This window comes from Anolis carolinensis, chromosome 5 (assembly GCF_035594765.1).
Source record: "Anolis carolinensis isolate JA03-04 chromosome 5, rAnoCar3.1.pri, whole genome shotgun sequence".
In the NCBI taxonomy this organism is placed as follows: domain Eukaryota; kingdom Metazoa; phylum Chordata; class Lepidosauria; order Squamata; family Dactyloidae; genus Anolis; species Anolis carolinensis.
In genome coordinates, this window is record NC_085845.1 from 172,549,090 (window position 1) to 172,571,678 (window position 22,589).

A 22,589-nucleotide genomic window follows, 5' to 3' on the forward strand; every position below is an offset into this window, starting at 1 on the left:
GATTCTGTTTGACTATGATGTTTTTCATCCTTCTTCCTTTTTCTTAAGCTTCAAGGGATTTCAGATGTAATAAATTTCATCTTTTTTTTTGTTACTTTACTTCTGCAGGCAAGAGATGAAGGAAGAGATGAAAAGAAGACTGGCCCAAAAGCAGAAAGAGTCACTCGCTACAGAAGCACTACATAGTTCAGAAAAGATTACAACTCATTTCTCAAGAATCTCCTTTGTGCTGCAATAGTTTAATATATATGGCCTGTAACACATCTTAATTTCTTTCTGAATTGAATTAAAGTGTCCCAGATTAAAATCAAAGTGTAAATATTTGAGATTGGCTTTTATAAATTAATTTCGACAACACAATTTTGATATAATTTATAGAATATATTTTCAAAAGATTTTATATAAATATATTGCTGGTTTGAAACATTTGTTCCCCAAAAACAATATAAGATGATGCTCTCAAACAGTGGTTGATATGTCATTTCTTTTATGAGTCAAAATCTTTAAAAGGCTGAAGAAAAATTTGTTGCCAGCATTTTTAAGGAATGAATTGCACCTTATGTTTCTTATGTTAAAATGTGTTGACGTTGCCCAGGGTTTCCTGGGCAACGTCTCTGTAGACAGCCGCTTCTCTCACACCAGAAGCGACTTGCAGTATATTCTCAATTTGCTTTTGATATGATTAAAAAAAACCCTAGTTTTCAAAAAATATTATTTCAAAAAACATTTTTTCACTCATATCAATAGTAATATGTAATTTATTATGCTCATGTAAAACCATTTTTGATTCCTTGAAACAATCTTAAATTGTCAGTATATAGCATGTTATAAAACTAAACACGATGCTATTGGGCTGTTGGATTATGACCTATTAGGATCACAACCTATTGGGGATTATGACCTGTTAGGATCATAACCTATTGAGTGGCAGAGTTTCAGGAGTGTTCCTTTAGTTTATTGAGTAATGGATGATCACCGGGCACATAAATATCTTGTTTCTATTCTATGTTCTCAGCAGACAAAATTCAAGTAGACTTCTCTTTCATAACAGACTTCCAAAGGACTCAAGCCTCAACTGTCTTCTAACTCCTGACACTGGCTTCTGCACTCTAACAGACTTAAGTCTCAACTGTCTTCTGTCATCCTTTTAAAACTGAACATTCTAAACAGTCACTGAACCAGTCACATGGTCTGCAGCCCCTCCACTGCTTTAAGTACATAGAGCTAAGAAAACTACAAACCAAGTAAGACATACACTTCAGGAAATAAACTGGCACATTATAAAACAGACAAAACATTAAATATAGGAAGCTTGATAAGGTTGCTATCTCCAACAGATACTGCTTCAGTTAAAAGGAACTTTTTATTCCCTACAAAAATGTGTTTTGGGACATCTTTTTGATTAGCAAACACTGCTAAGCTCTGAAGTAAGATTTAGTCCATTGTTTATGAAAACATTCATTCGCTTCAAGACTACATTTACAGTTTATGATTTACCTCAGTTTTTTTATATATTTCCACTATGGAAATATAAACATCCGTTCTTGTACCTGCGAAGTATCATCTTTTGCAGAATCAGCACAGAATTCAGCCATCTCTTTTCAAGTGTCTCTCCTTTGAAACGATAATGTAAAGGCAATTTATAGGTGGTGAAAATAAATTCTTTCAAACAAGTTCCAGTCCTTTCACCGTTTCTTTTTCAAATACAGCAGTCTCACTTATCCAACATTTGCTTATCCAATGTTCTGGATTATCCAATGCATTTTTTTAGTCAATGTTTTCAATACATCGTGATATTTTGGTGCTAAATTCGTAAATACAGTAATTACTATGTAGCATTACTGCATATTGAACTACTTTTTCTGTCAAATTTGTTGTATAACATGATGTTTTGGTGCTTAATTTGTAAAATCATAACCTAATTTGATGTTTAATAGGATTCCCCTTAATCTCTCTTTATTATCATACATATTCGCTTATCCAACATTCTGCCGGCCCGTTTATATTGGATAAGTGGGACTCTACTGTAGTTGAGAGGACACAAACTGGACAACACTCAGAAAACAGAGGTATTCCAGACAGGAAACAATCGGGGCCAATTAACACCTCCCAACAAAGGATTGCCCCAGGCAGGAAGCAGCCAAGCTTTGAAGCTGCAAGACCATTCAGTGCTAATCAAGGTGGCCAATTGCAACATTCACACTTGCCTCCAACAGACGAGTTCTTTCTCCTACCCTGGAAATCCCACAGATATATAAAACCTCACTTGCCTAGTTTCCAACTGACCTCACAATCTTTGAGGAATGCCTGCCATAAATGTGGGTGAAATGTCAGGAGAGAATACTTCTGGAACATGGCCACATAGTGAATGTGGTGAATTGACAGTACATTTCACCTCCACCGGCCCCCCAAAAAAGGAGATTCGAGGCAGCTCACACGAATACAGACCACAAACGGTCAATATATAATCTCTCCTTACTCATTTTTGTCCAAAGATTCCTTTCTGTCAAGATTTTCTGGAGGAAGGCTTGCTTTCTTCTCGGGTCAAGAAGGTAACTCGGCCTAGTCTGGCCTCCTGAGCCTCCCTCTTGCTTGAAGCGTAAAAGCTCTCTTTCCCCAGCAAATTCCTTTACTGTATTTGCTTTTCATTTTATAGCAGTGTCGCTGAGTGAGAAAGCTACATATATATCACAAATATATGGTGGGAAAGATAACTGGAAATAATTACGGTGTGTCAGAAGACTTTCCCTCACTCTTTGAAAGGTGACTTCCATAGTCCTCGGGTGGCAGTTGTTCCCAAAATGGAGCACATTTTGTATATCCTGGGGATCTGTTTTTACTATCCTTATACACCAGACATGGGCAAACTTGGGCCGTCCAGGTGTTTTGAACTGCAACTCCCACCATTCCTAACAGCCTCAGGCCCTTTCCTTTTCCCCCTCAGCCGCTTAAGCGGCTGAGGGGGAAAAGGAAGGGGCCTGAGGCTGTTAGGAATGGTGGGAGTTGCAGTCCAAAACAACTGGACGGCCCAAGTTTGCCCAAGCCTGGTATATACTGATGTTATTGCTAAGAGACTGTTTTGGGCCTATACAGGTATAGCCATAACATGCATCAGTTAGGCAACCATCTTTAGTGAATGTTTCTGACAATTCCTCCTGATCCCTCATCCATTTCCTTATATTTTAACATGGAAATATGTTTGTATGTTACATGCCCTGTCCTAAACCCTCCATTATCCTTCCCTCATAACACTGTTTGTAAATAAAAATCCATCTGTCAAGCGTTCGGTACATGGATTGTGATGAGCAGGCCATCTTCTCCCTCAGCAGCAATCCTATTTTCCATTCCTAGCCCTGTGTGCCATTGTAATGGTGTAGGTTATGCTTGCAGTTAAATTAAGACCACATTAGAAAATGAGCGTAAAGAGATGTGAGAATATGATGGGATGTTGGATATGTAAAGCTGGAACTTCTCCAGCTTCACATATCCGACACCTTATCATATTCTCACATCCATGCTTTTCATTTTGCATTTTTTGCATGGAATGCTCTTTATATTTCAGACCCCAATTGGCTATCTTTATGCATTTTAGAAGAGCAAACACCACATAATTTGATTTTTCCCCATTTTTCTTAGTGATTGCTCCACTTCAGCACCTTGGATTGATATTTGAAGACAACCGTTTTTATCCACAGGTTCTGCTGAATTTTAAATATTATTATGTGACTTTTTAATGTGATATTGCTGTGTAAATTTATGTTGTCATTGTTTTATATGCTTATGTATTGTGTATTCTATGTGTGCAGCACTTTGAAGTGCTTTTGTGAGCTGCCCCGAGTTCCTTCAGGGAGATGGTGGTGGAATATAAATAAAGTTTTATTATTATTATTTTTAAAAGCAACGAGTTAAACCCTTGTGCCAGCAGGACTGCTGACTGAAAGGTCAGCAGTTTGAATCTAGGGAGCAGGGTGAGCTCCTGTCTGCCAGTTCTAGCTTCCCATGTGGGGACATGAGAGAAGCCTCCCACAGCTTGGTAAAACATCCGGGCATTCCCCTATGCAACGTCCTTGCAGACATCAAATTCTCTCACACCAGAAGCAACTTGCAGTTTCTCAAGTTGCTCCTGACACACACAAAATATTATTATTATTATTATTATTATTATTATTATTATTATTATTATTATTATTTCTTGGAGTACAGTCTTCAGAATATACTGAAAGGAGTTCTCTGTGAAATTCCCCATTTTATCCACCTGAGTCTCCACATTTTTTACTTATGGTGAAAGTTACATGGAAGTGAAATATTTAGTATATCCAATGATATACTGACAAGTACTAGTGGTCAGTGAACCTAATTCACTTGCCTTTAAAAAAAACTTGCCCCACAAAACATCTTGACTATTAATCTTATGTCGTAGCACAGAAACATGACCTAGACATGATATCTAAATCTTTCCTTCTTCTTGAAAATAGAATTGCCTTTTGTGAAAATGGTTTCGAAACACTATGAATTCTAGAAAGCTAAGGCCAATGATGAGGAAAGCATGGTCATCTTCAAAAATAGACATGCCCTTTCTCTTTTTCCATTTTGTTAGTATTTCCCACCTTTCAATAATGAGATAATGGTCATTATATTACTTCAGGAAAAATATTTTGATCTTTTCCAAAAAGTATTTTGAAACATGATGCATGGAAAGCAGCAAAATTTCTTTTCCTTGATTTAATAACCCTTTTCTTTTCAACTGTTATCTCACTGAATTGAAACTGAGTGATTGGGTGACAAGTGTCATTCTTTTGTCTTCAGGTTCAAGTATGCTATAATTATATGAGAATAAAGCATACTGAAAGTGAAACAGTAACCTTTTTTTGAGATTGTGAAATCTACCATTTTTACTGTCTCATTTTCTCAAAACAATTTGTCTAGTTTTTGTGTGGGAAGCACGTGGTAATAGTATCAAATGATCTAGTGATAAGGGAAAGAGAGACTACCACTTTGCTCTCTGATAAAACTAGTTATTACTGCTTCAGGGTGAGGGAAACATCGGGATTCAATGGAAATGAACAACCTTCCCTTGTATTTATGGTAACACCATGCACATTCTTCTGGTTGTGAGGGCACATTAGTGTGAAGAGTAACTGATGTTGCTCGCAACAATAGTTTTGCTTTAAATATGTATCACAAATATTCACAAGTACAGTGAACTGAAAGGAGTCAGATTAATTTGTAAGGTTGACATGCCAAGAACAATTAAATTTGTAACCCTTTATTTAAAAAGGACCTGTTGATCAATCAATCTTTGTCATTGATTCAGAGAGTACTTAGATCAATGCCAGTCTCAAAATACACTTATATTTAAATTGTATTTTATTTAAATTGTATTACTGTACTTATTTATTTCTGTACAAGACATTGAATATTTTCCTTTTTATGTCTATGAGCCACCCTGAGTCCCCACAGGCAGACGGGGCAGGATATAAATAAAAGTTTTTTGTTACTATAGCATTTGTTGATATTTCTCTTTCTCTTTGTATGTGTTAACATTATATAATTGCTTTCTGCAGTACATATTGACATCTTAGAGACGCTTCCATCACAATGAAATCTATGGAAGATCAAGTTGTACAAGAAGAACTAGGATACCAAGATGATGAGGTAAGGGTTCAAAGAGTATTGGCACTTTTTGAAATTGTGGATGCTTCTATCTATCCTGACAGTATAATGAAGTTTGGAGGTAGATTAAAACAAACTGATTTCACTATACAACACCAACACCCCAGGAATTATTTTGAGTCTAGAACAGTGGTCACCATATTTGCTAAACTAAGATCAGAATTAAACCCAGAAACCTTAATATCTGCAGCTGGAAGCGATCAGACAGCCACTGGAGAATGCATGGACCATAGCAAAGCCCAGGAAATGAGACTAAAGGGGTGGAAAGCGAGTATTCCCATGGGAATTATGTGGTTTCCTCTCCTCAGGGAGTAATTGTCTACCTTTCTGCTAGCTGTGTTTTGGTATTTTTAGCATTCTGCATTTTTCATCCTCAGATTTGAGCCCTACATGGGATACCGATATACTCTGATCAGCTGCAGCACATTATCTGGCCTATATCTGGCGGGGGGTTTTAACATGCTGTTTCTGTCTTGATCTGCACTACAGCAAACTGCTTTATTATGGTCTGTGTAAGTGCACATTGGTAAAATTATGTTTTTTAAAAATTAAGAAATCACAGAATTATTACTTCACCTTTGAGTAAAAGCTAACTAAATATAACTATAGGAGCCCCGGTGGCAAAGTGCGTTAAAGCACTGAACTGCAGACCGAAAGGTCCTAGGTTCAAGCCCCGGGAGCGGCCGCTGTTAGCTCCATCTCCTACCAACCTAGCAGTTTGAACATGTCAATGTGAGTAGATCAATAGGTACCGCTCCAGCGGGAAGGTAACGGCACTCCATGCAGTCATGCTGGACACATGACCTTGGAGGTGTCTACGGACAACGCCGGCTCTTCGGCTTAGAAATGGAGATGAGCACCAACCCCCAGAGTCAGACATGACTGGACTTAACGTCAGGGGAAAACCTTTACCTTTACCCTATATTTGTAAATGCACATTTACGAATAATACATCATATAAAATAATACGGTGATTGCTACAAATAATTTAAAGGGTTGCGATGTGAATTACATATATATTTCTATATTTGTATTGAATATAGTGTATATTTATATATCTATTAATATATATATTAAAATACCCAGGAAGTATAACAGAATCGGTACATTCCCCCATATTTAGCATCCCAAGATTCTGAAACTGCTTAAGTGGAATGTTGATTGACTTTGCCTATTCACACTATACATATTGTAAGCCCAGGCGATTAGAGGGTGATGAGAGGGACTTCCTAACAGATAGAGATTAGCTGACAGACAGTAAAATCCTGTCAATCCCTTGGTCTAAACTTAGGGTGGGGCCTTCTCCGCGGTGGCCCCCCAGCTCTGTAACTCACTCCCCAGGGAAATTAGTTAAGCCCCCACCCTGGTAGCGTTTAGGAAGAGCCTGAAAACCTGTCTGTGCATACAGGCCTTCAGATAAGAACTGCTCATTTTCATGATAAGCTCTGTATCTGTGACTACATCCTGATCGGTTGCACTCTTTTGCTTTGTTAATTCTTGATATAGCCACAGGATCCACCCTACTCCAAGGTGCCCGCTCACGATCTTGTAGCACTTTATCAACAACCTCATGTTTACAAAACTCACTTAGTGCACTTTTGCCCAGTTTGTTTTTATGATCCTATTTTTGTGTTTTTAAATTATTGTATGTTTTACTAATGTTTGCCATTTTATCCTTTTATGTTAATGTTTAACTTTTTATATTTGCACGTGGTTCTGTTATTTGATGTGTTTTATGTTTTGCTATTGTATTTGCCTGGGCTTTGACCCCATGTAAGTCGCCCCGAGTCCCCTTGGGGAGATGGAGGCGGGGTATAAAAATAAAGTTGTTGTTGGTGTTGTTGTTATTATTATTATTATTATTATTATTATTATTATTATTATTATTATTATTTATTAGAGCAAAATAACCAAGCTTCTGGTTGTTGTTTTTTTTCATATTCCTTCAGGAATCTTTTTTCCAGGATATTGATCTATTACAGAAGCATGGAATTGTAAGTATATTCTAAAGTGTTAAATCTTTTATATATTGTATTTTACTATGCTATTTAACTATTTTAATTGTTTTATTATTTTATTGTATTATGATATACTGGTAGTGATCCTGCCAGTTGTGTAAGCCGCCCTGAGTCCCCTCGGGGAGAAGGGCAGGGTAGAAATATTGGAAATAAATAAATAAATAAATTTATTAATACTGTCTGTCTTGTAAAAGGATATCTAATCAAAATCTACAGTCAAATGTTTAAAATCCTTGACAACTTCAGACCTCTGAAAAGAGTGGTCTGTTTCTCCTTTGGCAGCCTGCTGAATAGAAAGAAAGATGTGGAGCAGAGGAAATGGTGCCAGAAAGCAAAAAAGGTTGTGAGAGAAAGTGAGAAAAGTTGACGATTCTGCATACTGTAGGCGTTTGCCCCAGGCACTGCAGGCTTTCATCCCCTGACATATTCTCCTTCTACCTTGAATGTGTTTCTCCATGATCTCAACAGACAAAAGAAAAAAAATTGTGTCACTGTTCTAATAAATTACATATTGTATAAAACCAATGTGGCATAATAGTTTAAACCATGACTACAACTCTAGAAAACAGGGTTAAAATCCTAAATCAGCACTGAAAAAAACATTTTATAAAACCTCTAAATGTTGTGAAAAATAATGTTGTGACTGACTGATTAATGTTCCAGGAATATCATCTACAGACATCAAGAGTTTAAATCATATTTTCTTCTTTCATAGAATGTGGCTGATATCAAAAAGTTAAAATCAGTGGGAATTTGTACAATCAAAGGGATTCAGATGACAACAAAACGAGCACTATGCAATGTGAAGGGACTTTCAGAGGCAAAAGTGGAGAAGATAAAAGAGGCTGCCAACAAGCTTATAGTAAGAAAGCTTTATTACTCATAATGAAGATGATCATCGGTGGTCCTTTGGATGTTAAGAATGTATAATAGTATACTCAGCAAGCCATTATAGATTAGAATTGCTGTGGTACTATGAAGTCGAATTTAGACTAGGACTGTGGATACGGAGGGTGTGTGCCTGGTGAGTATTTATGCTAACAGCCAATGTTCCAGATAAAATAACACACTCAGCAGGTGAAGACAATCACAAAGGTTTATTTTACGATCTGGCCAGAAAGGATGCAAGTAAGACTAATGCCAAAAATATACAAGCATAACATGCAATACAGAGACATGAAGTTTTATACAGTTTACACCTGTTCAAAATTCCCACTCTGCCTGCTCTCCTTCCTGATTTACCAGCCGAGAGGCCAGCCTGAAACAGAGTCCTGATTGGCTGGTGCTCTGGTGATATTACTGCCTCCAGGCAGGGAATCCTGACAACGGGTAGGAGATGGATTGGCCTGAGGAGGGCCAATCAGTTATTGAGGGGCGGCTCTCCTCGAAGGCAGCAAGCCCTGGAAAATCCATGTCCATATCAGGAAATGCAGGCGGGTCTCTGACTGGTTTAATTGTTTTAGTCCTTGGTGATGAGGAAGTATCCTGGGAAAGGCAAGAGTGAGGGGCCTTGGAGCAAAAGGTGATGATCTTCTTTAATCAAGCCTTGGATGTTAAATAAAGCAATTTAAAGAGTGTACATATGTTGTGTTTTGGTTTCCGCGGCCAGCTGTTTCTCAGCCTGATGGAAACAATCAGCTGAGCAAATATCGGCCAGCAATGTCAGATCAAAAGTGGAAACTGCCTGAATGTACACAGTGGACCTTGGTTGTCACCTTTGTCTAGGGTTTTTCCCAACCCTAGGAATATCCAGGAAATTCCTCAGTGGGGTCAACAAGGAGGCAACGACCCCTGTGGCTGGCTTGGGCAGAAATCATATTATCAATATATTTAATACATTTAATTGTAAAGAAGAGGATCATAGAATCATAGAATCATAGAATAGTAGAGTTGGAAGAGACCACATGGGCCATCTAGTCCAACCCCCTGCTAAGAAGCAGGAAATCGCATTCAAAGCACCCCCGACAGATGGCCATCCAGCCTCTGCTTAAAAGCCTCCAAGGAAGGAGCCTCCACCACGGCCCCGGGGAGAGAGTTCCACTGTCGAACAGCTCTCACAGTGAGGAAGTTCTTCCTGATGTTCAGGTGGAATCTCCTTTCCTGTAGTTTGAAGCCATTGTTCCGTGTCCTAGTCTGCAGGGCAGCAGAAAACAAGCTTGCTCCCTCTTTCCTATGACTTCCCTTCACATATTTGTACATGGCTATCATGTCTCCTCTCAGCCTTCTCTTCTGCAGGCTAAACATGCCCAGCTCTTTAAGCCGCTCCTCATAGGGCTTGTTCTCCAGACCCTTAATCATTTTAGTCGCCCTCCTCTGGACGCTTTCCAGCTTGTCAACATCTCCCTTCAACTGTGGTGCCCAAAATTGGACACAGTATTCCAGGTGTGGTCTGACCAAGGCAGAATAGAGGGGGAGCATAACTTCCCTGGATCTAGACGCTATTCCCCTATTGATGCAGGCCAGAATCCCGTTGGCTTTTTTAGCAGCCGCATCACATTGTTGGCTCATGTTTAACTTGTTGTCCACGAGGACTCCAAGGTCTTTTTCGCACACACTGCTGTCAAGCCAGGCGTCACCCATTCTGTATCTTTGATTTCCATTTTTTCTGCCGAAGTGAAGTATCTTGCATTTGTCCCTGTTGAACTTCATTTTGTTAGTTTTGGCCCATCTCTCTAGTCTGTCAAGATCGTTTTGAATTCTGCTCCTGTCTTCTGGAGTGTTAGCTATCCCTCCCAGTTTTGTGTCGTCTGCAAACTTGATGATCGTGCCTTCTAACCCTTCGTCTAAGTCGTTAATAAAGATGTTGAACAGAACCGGGCCCAGGACGGAGCCCTGTGGCACTCCACAGGATAAAGGATACAAGATAGGCATAGAGTTGGAAGGAAAGATACAGCTTATTAAAGGGTTGAGAAAGGACAGAGTCTCTGTGAGAGATTTGCTGCTGCAAATCCGATCCGCAATTACATGAACAGACAAAAGGTATACAGAATCTTGGCCAAAATGTCCGTCTGATGGTAGCTCTGTTCCTTTTTTCTTTAATAATATGATGCTAGAGTCTCTGTGAGAGATTTGCTGCTGCAAATCCAATCCGCACGTGCATTGATATGTATCAGCAAATATCTACAGATCTTTAATAAAAAGATATAAAAATTAAAAGTGGCCTTTTAGGTGAGAGTTGTAGCTGCTGATTTGTCTACTGTATTGTTGGTGTCAGATTCAGTAGTGGAGGGGAGGGAATATTTCATTTCATTTTGGTGTGTGTGTGTGTGTGGGGGGGGGGGGTTGCTATGTTCAACAATACTACCCCAGGATGAAAAACAGGCCACTACACTTTCTCAGACTGTATATATATACTGTAATCCTTACTTCTATTGACCAGTTACTACCGTTTTCCCCAAAATAAGACCTATCTTGAAAAGAAGACCTATCATGATTTTTCAGCATTTATGAGGATGCTCAAAATATAAGCCCTATTTCAAAAATAAGCCCTAGATATAGTTCATTTTAAAAAATCAATTTGGAAAAATAAGACTGCCCCTGAAAACAAGCCCTAAAGCATCTTTTGGAGCAAAAAATAATGTAAGATCTTGTCTTATTTTGGGGGAAACAAGGTAAGTACATACATAATTGTCAATGGATAAAAGAGCTAATTTACTTTGGAATGACAGGTAATCTGAAGACAAAAGCATCTGCTGCACAATTAGATGAACTGGCAAAAGGTATACAGAATCTTGGCCAAAATGTCTGCCTGGTGGTAGTCCTGTTCCTTTTTACTTTAATAATAAGATGCTATAGTTGTTGATATATTCCACATGGAATATTTTATGGATGGCAGAACTCCCCCACATTTTGTTTTGCTTTGTTTTGAAGCTAAAGAAGCTGTATTTCATGGCATGTTCTCTTTGAAAGCAAATACAGTTAATCATCAGTTTTTAAGGTGTGTAGTTATGGTAAACACACAAATATTTTTTTTATAATTAATTCACTGGTTCAAAAATTTGAAGTAGTCTTCTGATGAGGTTGCAAATATGAAGATTTATTTCATTGTCTTCTAAAAATTATTAGCAACCAAATTGTCAAGATTCTCTGATTCTAAATACATTAAGGTTGCAATCTCATGCCTGCAACCAGTCTGATTTACCTCTGAGTGAACATGATTGAAGAAAATAGTAAGTCTTGATTTAAAGATCCAGCATTGTTGTGTTTTATTATTTCCATTGCCCATTGCAATATGCAAAGAATTTCAAAATTCTTAAATAACAGTGCCTTCTCTTAGGATCCTAATCTGTTTCAACTGTTTTGTGTTCCATGCAGGAACCAGGATTTCTAACTGCTTTTGAGTACAGTGAGAAGCGGAAGATGGTGTTTCACATCAGCACAGGAAGCCAAGAGTTTGAGTTAGTAAACAATAAATACTGTTTTTTATTTAATCTTCCCTGCACAGGTTTTTATTGTTGTTGCTCTATTAGTTTTGTTTTGCTAATAAGTTTCCAAAAGGTAAGCACTTAAAGATACCATTGCCATATTGAATAGTCCCTAGTTAGTTAAGAAGAAGAGTTTAAATTATTTTCCAAGTGAATATTATGAAATTTATTTAAGGCATAGATATAAAAGAAGATATTTTAAGAAGAACGTTTTATTGTGAACTAGGAAATATCAACACATACGGTTTCCTACATACGGGTAGTACAAAAATCAAATGCAGTCTTTCCACACAGGTAGATAATATATAGAACAAAAATAAATAATAATAATTTCACATTGCTTTCTTTGTTTCATAGTCTTATTTTACTAACCTTTTCTTTCTCCCATCTGTTCTAGTAAGCTTCTGGGGGGTGGGATTGAAAGCATGGCAATCACAGAAGCCTTTGGAGGTGAGTCTGGGTGCGCATGGATTTGCTTTATTGTTTTCTCTCTCTCTCTCTGCAATGTCCTTTTTAGCATGTCTGTTGGATTATACCAGTTTAGGTCTTGGAGGGGCTGAGCACAAGGGTTTATGTGATCACTTTAAATGAAAAATCATATTAAGTTGTCCCCTACGGATCTTATAACAACAGCCCCTTCTCTAACACAAGGAGCCCTTTTTTTCTACTTGAAATAGCACTGAGAAAACAAAAAATGCATGTTGGTACAATACCAACTTAATGTTAATTCTTATCTTTGCTTTCCCACAGTTTGGTAATTCTTAATCACATATTTCCTCTTGTGATTGATAACAGCTAGGTAATGTTTGCCATAGGCAAACATTACACTGGCCCACACAGATCTTAGTGCCTCAGATGTCAGACCTGTTTCTGGCTGTATTTGACCTGCTGGTTCCAAAAATGGTGCCGGTTTTCCCCTGTCAGCTCTAATTTTTGAGATATGCCATCTATCAGTCTTTATCCATTGATAATTGTGATGGTAATAGCTAAGAAACTAGAGCTGATGTGGTCTATCCAATACAATTTTCTGAATCAGAGCCCCCAATAACCCCAAGAACAGGCCTAAAAACCAAGATGCTGCATTATCTTTAATTTGAATGGCAATAGGACATCCTTGTAAATGTGGAGTCTAAACAGTATTATAATCTCTCTTCTTGGATGATATTGCAAGTGTGTGTAAAAGCTCTGTTGAGTTCATCATCTCATCTTGTTGCCACACATACCTTTAGACCTTCTATAGCATGATGGAAGATTTAAAAATTGTGCTGATGGTTGGAAATATTAAGGTGAGCATCTTTAGCACTCAAATGTATTTCTGTTTTTGACTTTTTAATTAGAATTCCGAACAGGCAAAACTCAGCTCTCCCATACTATCTGTGGTATGTATGTAACAATCCAACTAAAGGCAAGAGGTAGTCCCTCAATTGGTGAAAGGCACCTGTTTGTAACAGCATGTTTACCCCATTTTCATAATTTGCACTTAGTCTTTGTATTATAACTAAACCCTGGAAAGTAAACACTGGTTTAATTTACAAATCTCATCAGTAGGTTACATGTACCTGTGGAATTATTGCATTTCCCTTAACATCTAGTTTGTCTTTGAGAATTGTTTTATCTATATATCTCTTATACTGCCATGATAACAAATACATAATTATAATTTCTTGACTGCAAGTTACCAGGCTTTTAGATTTGTTCATTTAACATTATGCATTATGTAGTAACAGCCCAACTTCCAGGAGCAGATTATACTGGTGGGAAAATTATCTTCATTGACACAGAAAACACTTTGTATCCTTTCCCCTAAGATATTGTATTCTAACAGAATGTTTCGGAAGATTTTCCTAATAATTAATACAACAAGAAGTACAGTTTTCAAGTTGCGAACAAGATAGGGTCTGTAGTTTGTTCTTAAGTAGAATTTATATGTAAGTTGGAACAGGTACATTTTTAAGTGTAGCTCCAGTTAGAATGAATGAACCCACACATACACACACATATAACCTTTGGATAACATAGGGAAGAGTTAAGACCCCTGTGGTGTTTGTTTTGCTATCTGTGCCCCTGTTCAGAAGATTTCACCTCACTTTCTGTCCCTGTGACCATTGTATTTTGAAAAATTGGGCTTGTTGTAGAAAGCTTCAGTGGAAACACCTTTCTCCCGCATTAACTCTTCCAAAAGTTAATTTCCCTTCCGAGTGGTAGATTTCTCACAGTTCCTATTGTCTCACTCCCATTCTTAACTATGAGTCCTTTGTAAGTCGGATGTTTGTAATGCGGGGACTGCTTGCAGTAAGAAGAACATAACTATTTTTTATTAAAACTGACATTTACTGAGCAGACTGTGCCAAAAAGTAATTGCTTTTTATTAGATAATGTTTATTTAATTTTTATGTTATATTTATTATTTACATGTGTATATTGGATCTTGACTATTATATTTCAGAAACTAGATTGTAAAAGACATTCCTTAACTAGAAAACATTTTAGTCGTCCAGACCGTCTTCGTGATATTGCTGATCGCTTCAATGCAGATCATGATGCAGTTCTTGACAATGTCTTGTATGCACGGGCATATACTAGTAAGACTGCAATTCAGCTGGACCTGGAGATCCTCCCTAATTATGAGATTAATTAATTATCATAAATATAGAACATAAACAGCTACTTTTCACTTTGCATTTTGTATTGCGATCAAGTTCATGGTAAAGCATTCTCATTTATTCCACATATATAGTACTTTTTTACTGGAAATTCCAATAACCGATGTGCTAAATAAAAGTAGAATAAAAGTGTATTTTTAAGGCCTAAATTTAAAGTTAGACTATAAGCATTACCCATATTTGAAAGACCCACAATCTATTTTTTCACACAAACAGGAAAAGCATTGTACTTCTTTCCATTGAATGCATATACTGTATATCAAAACATCCAACAAGCTGTGGCTTTATTTGCAACATAAAGAATACAGTTACCCCAGAAAAGAAGTGGAGTTAAATAATCCATAGTTACAGATATAAGATTGATTTTAATTTTTTTTCAAGGCATACATTATATTCTTTTTTATATTTTTTCTGTTGTAGAGAAGCTGCTTTGAATACTTCAGTAGGATTTTAAAAAAATCTTAACTATGGTATTTGGTAGAGAGAACCTTGCATATAACATTATTAAAGATCTAGGGAGAAATTCTGCAGCTGTTACAAGCAATTGTATTAAAAGGGGTTTTTATAATAAAAGTAAAATGTATACTCTATTATTTTAATGTGATTTAGGTGCATACTTTGTTAGTATAACACAAATTTAAAGGAAGAATTTAGTTGCCTTATGCAGACTCTTCTTACTGGTAGAATATTTAGATTCCCTTAACATGTGAAATTTTAGATAGGTAATGGTGGGCTGAAAGTGTTTTAAGAGGTCTGGATACAAAAATCTTGACCTAAGCAAAATAAAGCTACCATGAGGCAACTGGAACATAGCTCTATTTGCAGGCAAATTATATTGGTGTTATTTCTTACTCCTTCAACTTTGGTTTCAATCTGCTTTCCCTGTTTTTAATATTATTTCATGGCACAAGGTGAGCATCAGATGGAATTGCTTGACTTCGTTGCTGCCAAATTCCATGAAGAACCTGGCATCTTCAAACTATTGGTACATTTGATGTTCCTGTTTGTTATTTGCTCTACTTCTTTAACGTATATATTGCGTGTTTTGAAAGTACGGCAACTTCTTTCAAATCTTTCCCACACAATGATTGCTGCAGATCATTGATTCCATTATGGCCCTGTTCCGTGTGGACTTCAGTGGTCGGGGAGAACTGGCTGAAAGGCAACAAAAACTTGCTCAGATGCTATCAAGGCTTCAGAAAATATCAGAAGGTACAAGAAATATTAAAGACAGTAAGATGTTGCTGATTCCCTTCATAAAAAGCGGGTTTTTATATAGTCCATTCACTCTTTCAAAAGCTACAATTTAATAATCAAACTACTTACCAGAACAGTTGTGAGAAATTCATATTCAGATCTCCTTATCACTAGAAAACATTGGATAAGGACATCTCCACATGGGAATTAATATATGGGAGTCACAGGTTTTGTTCCTGCAGAAGCCAATTTTGTTTTGGAAATCCACATGATGTTTTTCTTTGTCCAAACAACTTCCTGAGCATTCAAATACTTTTCATTCCCACTTCCTAAGTCTGGTATACTCCCCAGTAATTTTTGAAATGAAAATGAATTGTATTAATACTTACATCTGTATTCCTGTTGTTTTAGAAGCAGTAAAGATGGCTTTCTTCAAGTAAACACAATTATTGTTTTTAGGACACAGATGCAACAGATTAAGCCAAGGCAAGGAAAATGTTGCCACTAGAATAAAATGTCACTAGTGCTTAACTAATTTAATATTTGTAAAACAATTTAGTATGCTAGCTATAATTTAAGATATGCAAATGAGGTCATATTACTAGCAGAAAATAACAAAGAATGGAAAAGATTACGTCAAGGAATAAAGTGTAAAGGCAGTTTTACGACTGAACATTAAGAAAACAAAAATAGTAGTAACAGATTATTTCCATAATTTTAATGTAGACAAGCCCTTGGTGGTGCAGCGGGTTAAACTACTGAGCTGCTGAACTTGCTGACTGAAAAGTCACTGGTTTGAATCTGGGGAGTGGGGTGAGCTCCCACTGTTAGCCCCAGCTTCTGCCAACCTAGCAGTTCGGAAACATGCAACTGTGAGTAGATAAATAGGTACTCTCCGGTAGGAAGGGAATGGCTCTCCATGCAGTCATGCCAGCCACATGACCTTAGAGGTGTCTACGGTCAACGGCGGCTCTTCGGCTTAGAAATGGAGATGAGCACCAACCCCCAGAGTTAGACACGACTAGACTTAATGTCAAGGGAAAACCTTGACGTTTACCTAATGTAGCCAATGTAGGCATTTAAATAGTTTGGGTATCCAATAGTACTAAATTGCCATTCTTTCTCTTTCAGACCATTATGCTGTTTTGTTGGGAATTGATTAGAAAGGCTTCTTATTATTAAAAAAGCTTTCTAGCTTCTAGTTTTCAAACAGTTATATTATACTTTGGGAAAGCTAATGTTTTGAAAGCCAGCATATGTTAAAGAAATAAATCATCTTCAAGACTTTCTTCTGAGCTCATTGTAAGGGAAATGAGATAAAAATGCAATATACTTACATTAAAATTAGAGAAAAATCTAAAAATATATAGCAACTGACTGAAAAATCTTGATAGAACTAAAAGATATTAACTTGCAGATTTTTCCACTGGCATGGAATCTTTCATAAGCACATTTTCTGAATGTTATTGTTTCTGGGAGATAACTGTGTTCACCAGTTGATGCAAAAAATGTGTTCTTGCTCCTTAAAATTTTAAAGGCTTTATCTGATATAAACTTCTATTGCCTGCAGCCCGCTACATAGGGTACATGATGACATAAATGTTGCACTGTTACTAAGCTGAAAAAGATTCCCACTGGGATTCTAGTTAAGTTAGTTTTCTTTCTTCATACCTATTCCGTTCCTTTGGTCTTTCTTCTTGCAGAATACAATGTGGCTGTATTTGTGACTAACCAGATGACTGCTGACCCAGGAGCAACTATGACGTAAGCATTTTCCTGATGATATGACAAACCACAAAAATAAAAGCTAAAGTAGTTTTGGAAGGAAATTTAGTTAGATGTTTATGAGGCAGATTTACCTGACAGAAAAAAAGATAAAGAAAAAAGATACCCAGCAAAGGTGGAATTCTGGAAGAACGAGTTCAAAAAGCACAATCACAAACAATCCCATGGAAGAATTAAATGGGAAACTATGTGGCTACTCAGCAAACTCAAAGAGGAAGTGAAAGCAAAAACAAGTACTGTATGTAGAATAAAAGGAAGGGTGAATCACCTTTGTATAAATGTATAGCCCAAGCCTGAAGGAATAGTAAAATAAAACTAACAGTAAAAGAAACTGTGTTTTCCTTGAAAATAAAATAAATTTTCTTAGTATATTTGAGTTCTTTTGTTTTAATGATGGGATTTGTTAAAGAATTCTTCAATAATAACAAATACATAGGTGCAGGCATGTAGCCGGGGGTGGGGGGGGGGGGGGCTTCAGGGGCTTCGCCCCCGCCCCCAAAATTCTCAGAGTGGTCCACAAGAAGGCCTTACATTTACTATTTAAGCTGTTATGTTTATTCATATCATGATCTGATCACCATGCTCAATATATCCCATATGCATGGGGGTATTGGGATACCGATACGAAAGGTTTGCTAGGGTAGATCCTCTCTCACCCAGACTCAGCCCCCCCCCCCCCCAAAGCAAAATCCCAGCACCCCCTGAATCAAAATCCTGGCTACGGGCCTGCATAGGTGGAATATGTAGATGAAAAGGCCTGCATAGTTTATGCATTCTCATTTGTGAAGTGGTCAGGAATCCACTGATAGTCTGTAATCCCAAGTATCATTTCATAATGGCAGAATCCAGCCTCCTCAGAACATCGGCCATCAGTGGTAGAATGTGGATTTCCCCCACCTTTAAATTACTTATAGCTTCTTAACTATGGCTGGAATGCCACAGACAATTTGGCTGTAGTCTCACTACTGTTACTTTCAAGAATGCTTGAACTCAGTCTTTAGATCTGTGCCACCTGGGATTTTCTGCATCATGTTCCAGCTAAATCGGCAAATTACCAGGTGTAAGTGACATGGTGTAAGATGTATGTGTATGTAGTACAGGAAAGGATCTTGCCCATAAATCAAGAGCAACTGCGTTAACAATCCACATTCAGTTGGCTTGCTTGTTTATATGATTCAGCTTTCAGGCAGACCCTAAGAAGCCAATTGGAGGCCACATCCTTGCTCATGCTTCTACAACCAGGATTAGTTTAAGGAAGGGCAGAGGAGAGCTGCGTATTGCCAAGATATATGACAGGTAATGTAGAATATGAATAAAATTATAGAGTTCCTGCTACAGAATACGTGATTCTGTAGCATTATTATTAGTTTCCAATTCTGCTTCTGAAAGGATGGAAAATTAAAACTCAATAAATAAAATACAGTACTGTGTTTTAGACATAAGATTTACATTTCAAATAATAGGAAAAAGTAATTTCTGTCTTTCTTCACTCCCTCAAAAGATCAATGTTTATAATTTGAAGTTATCACTAATGAGCCAAGGCTTTACTTTTTCAAGAAATATTATGAGTCATTCAGTATTTAGATTAACTCAACATGGACACTAGATAAGGTACCTACAGCAAGATTGCTGTCTGTTCATTCATATTTAAGTTGGGATCTAAATGATGCTGTCATTGTCATCCTGCCATACTTTCCTGGTGATGCATCTGTCGTCTGAACCCCCATCCCTGACTATGGGAAAGCTGATAAAGAAAGAGCAGACTAGTAGCCATGGATTGTATGGGCATACAATGACCATAAAGGTGGTCTGAACATGTGAACTGAGGCATGATAGGGAAGTTGTTGCTGGGAAAGCCAGATGGCATATTGGCAAAACCATTTGTTTCTCTGTTGCTTGCTGTGAATTTCCATTTGTGAACCATAATATAGTGCCTCAAGAACAGGGTCAGTGCATTTGTGGGGAATAATGACCTGTGAAGGTGGGGAGATATGACGCATTGGACACAGCCTATTTCCAAAGCAAGTGTGTAAATTTTGACAATAAGGCAGAGCAATCTCCTTGCCATTAAGCAGAAGGCAAGGGTTCTTCTATCAGTCTCTTGAGTAATTAACATTAATATCCACTTAATGGAACTTATTTTCATGGAATGAGTTATAATCCACTCAAGCATCAAAATTAGCTATTTAACTATGTACTTTATTCTTTTAAAAAATCTTGAGTGCAATTGCAGAGTTACACAAATATCACATATTTTGAAAATAATTACAGTACTGATTTGATTAGGATGAGATGGTACCAGGATTTAATATCAATTAGTACCAGATATGTGAGTCTAGCCTCCTTGCTTGCAGGCTGATGTTATGATATATGAACATACTGTATACCTCAAACATTTTTAAAGCCCACTACATTTTCTCCTGCTAGAATAATACCAAAAAATATATAGCACTTGATTATTATCTGTGCATTACTACTGCTACAATAGAACGGGGCTTCTTAAACATTTCCACTTGGGATGCTTGAGAAATGCTTACATGGCCCTAAAATCAAACATTTACTGATAATAAATCAGTATTTGCAAGACTTGCTAAACAGGCTGATTTTTCCTTTTTATGAAGTATGGATGAAGTATCTTCTGCAGGACCTTCAGTAAACACTGCACAATGGCTTTGTATAAATGTTGAAAACAGCCACTAGGTGATATTCAGGAAACTTTTACTGTTGCCCATTTTTTTCCAAAGCCCAACTTTGAGTTAAGGGAACAAAATTGGGGTCTAGGGGGCTCAAATCCCTATTCAATCATGGATACCTTCAAAGAAAGACAAAGACAAACAGTTTGAAGAAATTAGTTTTCTGGTAAATTGGAAATTACTTAAAGCACAAAACAACAACAATACTACTAGTGTTACTATTTTATGTCTTTTTCTTACTTTGGGATTCAAAGCGATTTAGAACAGATTAAAAATAATAGTTAAAATACATATAATATACATGTTAAAAGAGTATAAGTTATCATAAAATAAAAGCGAGTTAAAAACTTAAACTATTGTGGGGAATCAGCACAATAAAAATAACTGAGTTGAGCATATTGTTTATGCACAGCAGGGCGAACCTTGTACGCTTAGTCCTCAAAGTCCTGTTGAAACAGAAAGGTCTTCACCTGTGTGTGGAATGGGATTAGGGAGGGTACTAGTCTAACTTCCTTGGGAAGGGTTTCAGAGTTTGGAGGAAGCCACCAAGAACACCCACTAGGTGTAGCTGTGGCCCCATCTAGCATCTAACACTGATGTATAATACATTTCAAACTGCATTATATGGTTACTGTAGATGGGGCCTCCAAGAGTGATGGGACAGAGAGAAAGACCACCCTAGCAGATCTCAAAACACTGGCATATTCATAAGGGAGAATGCAGTTCTTCAAATAATTAAGACCTGAGATCTAAAGTCTATTTGTGTATATATGTTGATTAAATAGTGATGGTTTAGTTCAGAAGTAAAGTAAGACAAAAAGGATAATTGTAAAAGAAAGATTATATCTACCATGTCCAATTATACAATAAATAAATTCTGTAAGAACTTCTTAAGCATATTTACTCAATTTGAGCAAAATTGGCATACAATCCATGTGTGGGACTTTAATTCAATTTTTCTAAATATCACATCTATATCCATACTGAAATTGGTCTCAATTTCTGTTTTTTTCCCCCCTCAGCCCTGAAATGCCTGAAAACGAAGCAACATTTGCAATAACGGCTGGAGGAATTGGAGATGCCAAAGAGTAGACAGGCTGTTGTGGTGAACAGCTGAGGCACATTAGTTCAGCCTTCATTGCATAAAATTCAGATTTCCGCATTTGATTTTTAAAATTTGGTTGCTTTGTGAGTTTTTTAAAATTGGCAACAAGTAGCTTGGTGGAGGTAAGGTGCCAATACATACTAATTGCAGGTTAAGGGTTACCTAGTTGTCTTGAGAATGGAGACTTATCAACAAATCACAAAACATATGAAAAGGATTTTTTTAGATATTGGACACTGGTTATTACTGGATACTGGTTCTTCTTCTTAAAACAATATTTAATTGAAACAATCTACCCTAATCTAAGGACCCTTGTACATTTTTGCAGTTTCTCTCTCTCTCTCTCTCTCTCTCTCTCTCTCTCTCTCTCTCTCTCTCTCTCTCTATATATATATATATATATATATATATATATATATACATGAAAAGTAGAAAATAAGCATCCTGGAATGTTACTGAAAATGAGCTAGCATTAGTTTATTATCATTTTAAGAATTGTACTTTATACCCATAGTTTCCAGATCAACCTGATTTGTATTGGAAAATTGAAATTGTGCAGGAGGAATGGTTTTCTTTATAAAGTTTTTTAAATTACATGAGTCTTGTCAGATTTCTTTTGTTGAAAATGAAATGTCTGTATTTCTGCTTTTAATAAATACTAACAGTTGCCAGATTTTCCAAGCCTTAAGCTACAAAATCACTTCCATCATAATGTTCTATATGTTTGTCTCTAACGACTGTTACTTGAACGTGATGCTGAAGCCCCTTCCATACAGCTGAAGAAAATCCCACATTTTCTGCTCTGAACTGGAATTTATGGCAGTGTGGACTCAAATAACCCAGTTCAAAACAGATATTGTGGGAATTTTTGCTTTGATATTCTGGGTTATATGGCTGTGTGGAAGGGCCTTGACTGAGTATCTCCAAAGCCAAAAGAAGAGTTTAGCTACTATTAAATGCACGTGCCGGGTATCATGTTCTGCCTGTTCCATTTTCTTCCCCTGGTACAGTTTTAACAAGATCACAGCTGT

At 37.1% G+C, this 22,589-nt stretch overlaps 2 protein-coding genes across 16 annotated transcripts in view; both read left to right on the plus strand.

The window, feature by feature from the left end:
* fam227a (family with sequence similarity 227 member A) overlaps window positions 1-1,673 on the plus strand; it is a 32,911-nt gene extending 31,238 nt beyond the window's left edge. For all 4 annotated transcript variants that reach the window (XM_062982929.1, XM_062982928.1, XM_062982930.1 and 1 more), the window contains one exon: window positions 109-1,673. In XM_062982929.1, the coding sequence (XP_062838999.1) occupies window positions 109-238 (130 nt within the window). In that variant the 3' untranslated portion in view covers window positions 239-1,673. The remainder of the gene's footprint in view (window positions 1-108) is intronic.
* On the plus strand, window positions 1,106-22,154 carry dmc1 (DNA meiotic recombinase 1). Of its 12 annotated transcripts, none has more exons than XM_062982940.1 (15): window positions 1,108-1,244; window positions 3,637-3,695; window positions 5,565-5,655; window positions 7,623-7,667; window positions 8,407-8,553; window positions 12,006-12,088; window positions 12,513-12,565; window positions 13,453-13,494; window positions 13,837-13,906; window positions 14,606-14,697; window positions 15,690-15,763; window positions 15,876-15,990; window positions 17,679-17,739; window positions 18,940-19,056; window positions 21,476-22,154. In XM_062982940.1, the coding sequence occupies exons 3-15, from the start codon at window positions 5,599-5,601 to the stop codon at window positions 21,543-21,545; spliced, it is 1,026 nt and encodes a 341-aa protein (XP_062839010.1). In that variant the 5' UTR covers window positions 1,108-1,244; window positions 3,637-3,695; window positions 5,565-5,598; the 3' UTR covers window positions 21,546-22,154. The 12 variants fall into 12 exon arrangements, with proteins under 12 accessions (XP_062839009.1, XP_062839010.1, XP_062839008.1 ...); XM_062982932.1 differs by lacking the exon at window positions 1,108-1,244 and adding an exon at window positions 1,897-2,763; XM_062982937.1 differs by lacking the exon at window positions 1,108-1,244 and adding an exon at window positions 1,897-2,552.
* Window positions 22,155-22,589: the final 435 nt, after the last annotated feature.